Consider the following 6661-nt stretch of genomic DNA (forward strand, 5'->3'; position numbering starts at 1 on the left):
TACTGCGTTTTACAATGGAATATGCTCATAAGATTTCCTTGCCTGACTCGGTTATCTTTCCCCAAGTTTATGTTATCACAATCTTAGCAAAGCATAAGGTTGATAAAATTTTGTTTTTTGTAACAGTTTTGAGAAGAAGTAACCGGGTCAACCCAGTTTCCCTTAGCTATGCTCAGAAAAGACGTGGCAATGGTTGGACTGTCTTGTTGACACATACATTCACGTTTGACTAGAAACACAACAATATCCGTTGGAGAAAACGAAGTGACTACCGGGTCTTTCTGATTATCTGTACTTCTTCCCTTCCCTTTTTCTACTCATCACCCCTTTGTTTGTCTCATAGCTACTTCTCTTCTTCCCTTCACCCAATTGCATGGTGATTGACCTCATATACTGAACTACATTAATGCAGGACTGGAACATTAAGTTTGGCAGCAAGACATTCCAATTTAGGCCAATGGCTACGCCTGCAGTGGTTACAGACACTCACTATACAGTTGTTGATAAGAAGAAAGGGCGAGTTAGGTGCAATTATTATGGAAAGGAGATAAGTGGTTCTACTCGTCTTAAGCAACACTTGGGTGGAATACCTCCTCATGTATTACCTTGTCTGGAAGTTCCAGAGGATGTGAAAATTCAAATGAAAAACAACTTAATGGGAATAACAAAAGCAGATGCAAACACCAAATTTCTTGAATCGTCTTCTCTACGGAAGAGAAAGTCCAGCTCCAACGACCCATGTAAAGGCAATCATGTTTCCAGTCAACCCGCCAATTTGTCACGGAAGAGGACGCACTACACTACAACTCAATCTGGATTAAAAGACAATGATGAGATGGCACAGAGCTTGATTAATCCCGAACACACCGTAAAGAAGATTGAAAAACAAGCTGAAGATAAGTCACCTAGGCAAATCCAAAGGTGTATAGGCAGATTCTTTTTTCGAAAATGGTATAGACTTTAGTGCTGCAAACTCGCTTACTTTCGAGAAAATGATGCATGCTTTGGTTGGACGTGGATCCATGCTGTCTGACGCCATTTCTAATACTGGAGAGAATTGAGTCTCAAAAGAATAATTGGGAGATCATGTTTAGTTCGTCAGAATGGAAGACGTCAGCCATAGCTTCAACAGCTGATTGAAGGCATGTGACTGATTTAGTCACTGGAGTGTCGTCTTTCTGGACTAAAGCCGAGATGCTTTTGAAGGGAAGCCTTCCACTCATACATGCTCTGCATCTAATCAGTGGAGGAGATAGTAAACCCCAGTTGGGATACATATATGAAACGATGGACCAAGTAAAAGAGACAATAAAAGAGGAGTATGAAGACGTGGAATCTGAATATCAGCCTTTCTGGACAGTAATTGATGGGATCTGGAATAACCAACTCCATAGCCCTATCCATTCTGCTGCCTTTATTTTGAATCCGAGTCTTCTTTGCTCATCTGAGGACATTGAAGATGATAATGAGATCAAGGATGGGCTTTCACTCTGCATTGAGGGAATGGTAAAGGATAAGGGAGTTCGAGATTTAATATCATTACAGTTAAATGACTATTTAGTGTCTAGTGGTGCTTTCGGCGAGGGGGTTGCTATTGATCAAAAAACGAAGCTTTCTCCAGGTTAGAAAATTCTCGACTCTTCTTTCCTTATTATGGGTTCAGTTTTATTTTTCTCTTAGTTATTCTTACGATATTAAAAACATCTTCTAACAGACAGTTCAATAGTCACCACTAGCCAATCCTAAGATATTTAGTTGTATTGGATACTAGATAGTAACCCGTGCTTCGCACAGGGGAATATAGTCTAATTCATCCCAGCACTGCACCTGTCTGAGCTGAGTATAGAAAGACTGATGGTATAAGTGGCACTACTTTGGGCTGCCACTCTTTTCTTTTCTTTTTTTTATCTTTTGGGATTATTGGTTTGCCATCTTGAGCCTGGGTACAAAGATAACATTTCATATACGTATATGTGCCAATTTGATTTTCTCAATAATGTTGCTGGTTATAGAAAAAAGTATTTAAGATTAGGATTAAGTGTCTGATTATCTTGTTTCTTTTAACTATCATTGTTTTTGGTGCTCTAATATACCTCTTCGCCTTTGGTTCGGGAACCACAATAATATTGTAGTCTGGGATTGTAACTTCTTTTCACAAATTTAGGGAACACTTCAACTACTCTCAACACGAAACTGACAAAGCTCCCTACAGGTAAATTTCCCATCCGCTAGTGGCCACCAAGTCTATGTTGCCAACCATGGCAAAAGAGGACCCCGCAAAGAAGATTAATACAAAGCTGAAACTGGAATGTCATTAAAGGCAGACTGATCTTGGCAATGTACAAGCTGTACGCCGTCCTCTTTCAACCTAATAAAGTTCCTTGTAGTTGCAACAAAGCTTATTTAGTTTTTAGTCTCCTTCCAACCCACTGAAATTCCTTGTAGTTGTAAAAAAGCTTATTTAATTTTTAGTCCAATTTAGACTTATCAATACATCAAAGTCACTATGAGTCTATGACCCAAAGTGTTCGGGTATTCTGCAGACATTATGAGCCTTATTCTGTAGTCAGTCTAGCATAGAAAAATGTTGGGGCTCAAACACCTGGCCTGCGTTCTAATCTGCATTTACAGCTCATGCAACTTGAGTAAAAGCCTGAGGTGAAAGGAAAGAAGAATGAAGATAAGCCTTGTTCATTGTGCAAAAACTATGTACAAACATTTGTGACAAACAATTTCAGTGAATGTTGGGCAATGATTATAACAGCTATATACAACAACAACACATTCATATCATACCTATGGAGGCAATAACAGAATTAGATAAGAATTTTTAATTCAATCGATCCGCAAATTATTAGCAACAAAATGTATAGGTAAAAGAAGTAAAGAATGTACCCCTCTGTATATTATCCACAATGACAGTGCCAATGTGTGCGTTCCAACTTCCATACACCAGAGAAAGTGCTGGTTAGTATTTATTTACTCATCTAGGAAATGCCGTTAATTTTGCCGTCAACAGTGAACAAATTAGTGTTACCTTTGGTGGATGTTTTACGACTCTTCTTATGCACTGTCAGTTCGGGCACACCTGATTTGGTAGTTGAAAACTAATTCAGTCTTTAAATATGCTTGTGAATTTGATGTACCTGAAGCTTTGGGCTAATGCATACATACCATCAACTATACACCTTTATGTAAGGAAAAAACACAATTACAAATACTTGCAAATTACTAAATGACTAACCACAATGTCAAAATCCTGCTCCTTTTGGTGGCATAAAACAGAAAAGCAAATAAATGATAACGGGTGCAACATAAATTCACTGCAACATGTCTCCAACACGGGTGACTGTCTCCAAAGTCGTCATCATGTTGATCAAAAAAACAAAAACAAAAAACTCGTTACTATCATCATGCCTATGTTGCAGACTAATTAGCATGAAAAAAATTCTCTGTTATGCTAAATAAAATAATTGTACAAAGAGTAGAAAAATGAACAAAAGGGTATTCCATAGATCGAAGCACAAACGGTAACAAAAACAAAATGTAAAAAACAAACAACACACCACCAACAGTTTTATCTCTAGCACAACAAAGAAAAGAGAATCAATAACGCAATCCAGCATTTGAGACAACGCATTTTAGAAAAACCAATGATCAAGAAACATAAACAAAATTAATTTGCAGAGAAAGAAGATGTATTACCTTCAATTTTGAATCATCAAGTTCCTTTAAGGCTTTCATATCAGTGGCTTACAAATGCATAGACCCTACTCTCACGTGGATCTTTTCCTTTCACCATCCTTAATTATATCACTGAAAGTACACACAAAATTAGAATGAAACCAAAAGATAGAACTTAAAACTTAATTACTATGAGAAAGATCACAGAAGTCAATTAGAAACCATATGTTAAAGTAATCCAAACCCTATTGGGTACTGGTTTTGAAGATTTCTATAGAAGATGGAGGATTCTTAAAACTGAAACAAACCCATTTTAGAAAAACCAATGATCAAGTAATTGGTTAAAATCTAAAACAGTCCTATGCGAAATTATGAATAAGAGACCTCTTGGTTATAAATCAGATAAACTAACTAAAAGAGTAGTATGATTATTCCTCTGAAGTACTCCATAATCGATTGATTTTGGATTTTTGACCTGCATTAGCAAAATAGAAAAGAAAAAAAAAAACTTGAAAAGCTTAAATTTTTTTGATGAACAACTAATTATCTTTTCTTACTTAAATTTTTTGGAAAACAACTTATCATCTTGTTCGAAGTTGGATTTTGATTACAGTAAAGACAAAAGCACAAAATCAATTCAAAAACACTTCGGGTTACCTCAAAAAACGGTGTAGAAAATTCATAATCAACACATGCAGAATCCAAATTTGTTGAGCCTAAACCTGTGAGAGATTTAAAAACCAAATTAATAACCATGATGAGTTCAAAGAAATCGTTATGGTGATCATACACATGGTTGTAACAGAAACCAAATCACTCATAGTTGTAATCATACCCATAAATAGTGGCTGTGAAAAAAAGATATCAGTTTTGCAGATTCCAAAATCATGTAACCTAAATCTGTGAGAGATGGTTGTGGTGATGGGAGAGCCAACGAACCTGTTTTCGTGATTATTTTTGTTTTATTATCTAAGGAGAATAAAAATAGAAACCAAAATTACTCAGTTTGTGATCAACGTATTGAGATTGTGACTGTGAAGAATTAATTTTGAGAGGATGGATCAAATCAAACAGGGGGTTCTGAAAATTCCGAGTTTTTTCTTCTTCTTTTTTTTTCTTTATTTGCTCGACAGTTGCATTGAGATAGTGGGGTTAAGGGTTTAGTGGGAGATGTAAAAGACTCGTGGCACACTACTTTAGATTCATGTGGGGCTAGAATGAATGAAAAAGCCCTATTCACCAGTACTCAAACCTCCACGTCAGATTTTGATTGGGTCAGAACTAATGAGAATCTATTATTTAGATTCAATTATCATCTTGTTTGATTGATTTGATTGAATTGCAATTTCTTTTCTGCATGCAGAGAAGTGGTGGTCCTTAAATGGAGGTCATTGCCCTGAATTGCAAAGTTTTGCTATGAGAATTTTAAGTCAGACGTGTACGGGTGCCTCAAAGTATGGTCTGAAAAGGAATCTATCTGAGCAACTACATATGAATGGAAGGAGCCCTGTAGAGCAGAAACAGTTGACTAGCCTTACATTTGTTCATCATAATCTTCGGTTGCAAAATGCTGTCTCTATTTCAAAAACAGATTTCAAAGATATATTTCTTGAAGAGATGGATCCAATGGATGAATGGGTTGGCGGAGGAGACGTTGAAAGAGTAAGCAGGTGATTAAATTAAGGTATATGAGTGTCTAATGTTATCTTCTGAAAATAAAGACTACAAATTTGATTGCTTTGAATGGTGGACATGAATTTGAAGAAAAGGATGTTTCATTCATTTCATTACTTACACATTTCATTGCTTATACATTCAGGGCACTGCTACTAAGTAACTAGATCCTATTTTTACTTCTTAGGAGATTTAGAAGCAACAGATTTTCCTGCAAATTTAGGGGATTTCTCTGCCTCAGCCTTTCCGCTCTTCTTTGGTAACAAAACAGAGTTAATGTTAGGAAGAACACCACCACTAGCAATTGTAACACCAGCCAGCAATTTCCCCAATTCTTCATCATTCCTTATTGCTAAACATAAATGTCTTGGGATAATTCTCGATTTCTTGTTGTCTCTTGCAGCATTGCCAGCCAATTCCAATACCTAAAAACCCAAATCGAAAAAAATACACAAATCAGAAACAAAATCACAAACCCGGATTCAAAATGAAGAAAACTAGTGAAAATTACCTCAGCAGCGAGATATTCAAGAACAGCGGCCATGTAAACGGGGGCACCAGAACCAAGACGCTGAGAATATCGACCTTTCTTTAAGAAACGAGTGATTCTTCCGACTGGGAATTGTAATCCAGCTTTAGCAGATTTTGTTACGGCTTGCTTTCTATCACCGCCTTTACGTCCTCCCTTGCTAACAACATTAGCACTTGCAGTTCCTTCCATTGATAACCTAAAATGATGATTCTGAAACTAGGGTTTTCAAAGTGAGAGAATTTCTGTGAATCGTTGAGAGATGGAATCGTATTTGTGAATCAAACTGGTCTGGGTTGCCGGTTATTTATACTGAACTCAAAAAATGGATTTCTATCTAGATTTTGGTATTCGGTTCCTTCGATTATAATCCAGCGGTTGTTACAGCTTCTTAGTTTACACAAACCAGCGATCTGTGTGCTTCATTATTAACCAATAAGATATGTTCATTATGTTTCTTTAGACTTTTGGTTTTTTGTTCTTTTAGATTATAATCCAACGGTTCCTAGTTATAGTAGCTAGAGATTCACTTCTAACCAATAAGATTTCTTCAATATTTTAACATAGGAAATCAATGCAATCTTTACATTTTCTTTTCACTTCCAAAATTAATCCTCCGCTAATTGTTGAATTTTCGATCAAGCCTGTTATAGGGCGGCATGGTTTATTAGAGGGGAGGCAGTGTGATAGTAATGTCCATTTAGTTGGTTAGGGGATGTATTATAGGGGTGTAAATTGACTAGATTACCGTCCCAACTTTTTAACCTAAATCAA

At 36.5% G+C, this 6661-nt stretch overlaps 2 protein-coding genes and 1 long non-coding RNA gene across 6 annotated transcripts; 1 reads left to right on the forward strand and 2 right to left on the reverse strand.

Moving 5' to 3' along the window:
* Positions 1–459: 459 nt before the first annotated feature.
* Positions 460–5485, forward strand: LOC113299706. Its single transcript, XM_026548778.1, has 2 exons — positions 460–1621; positions 5048–5485. The coding sequence occupies exons 1-2, from the start codon at positions 1195–1197 to the stop codon at positions 5356–5358; spliced, it is 738 nt and encodes a 245-aa protein (XP_026404563.1). The 5' UTR covers positions 460–1194; the 3' UTR covers positions 5359–5485.
* On the reverse strand, positions 2224–4806 carry LOC113299709. Of its 4 annotated transcripts, XR_003335159.1 has the most exons (7): positions 4520–4806; positions 4342–4406; positions 3706–3816; positions 3245–3349; positions 3038–3152; positions 2896–2942; positions 2224–2653 (listed from the first exon to the last, which is right to left on the reverse strand). It is a non-coding gene; the product is annotated as an uncharacterized LOC113299709 (long non-coding RNA). The 4 variants fall into 4 exon arrangements; XR_003335158.1 differs by lacking the exon at positions 2224–2653 and having other exon boundaries at positions 2703–2942; XR_003335161.1 differs by lacking the exon at positions 2224–2653 and having other exon boundaries at positions 2703–2942; positions 3038–3159.
* On the reverse strand, positions 5447–6152 carry LOC113299708 (histone H2A.1-like). The gene is made up of 2 exons (XM_026548779.1): positions 5870–6152; positions 5447–5783 (listed from the first exon to the last, which is right to left on the reverse strand). The coding sequence occupies exons 1-2, from the start codon at positions 6077–6079 to the stop codon at positions 5535–5537; spliced, it is 459 nt and encodes a 152-aa protein (XP_026404564.1). The 5' UTR covers positions 6080–6152; the 3' UTR covers positions 5447–5534.
* Between the last annotated feature and the right edge of the window lie 509 nt (positions 6153–6661).

Source organism: Papaver somniferum, chromosome 7 (assembly GCF_003573695.1).
Source record: "Papaver somniferum cultivar HN1 chromosome 7, ASM357369v1, whole genome shotgun sequence".
Taxonomy (NCBI): domain Eukaryota; kingdom Viridiplantae; phylum Streptophyta; class Magnoliopsida; order Ranunculales; family Papaveraceae; genus Papaver; species Papaver somniferum.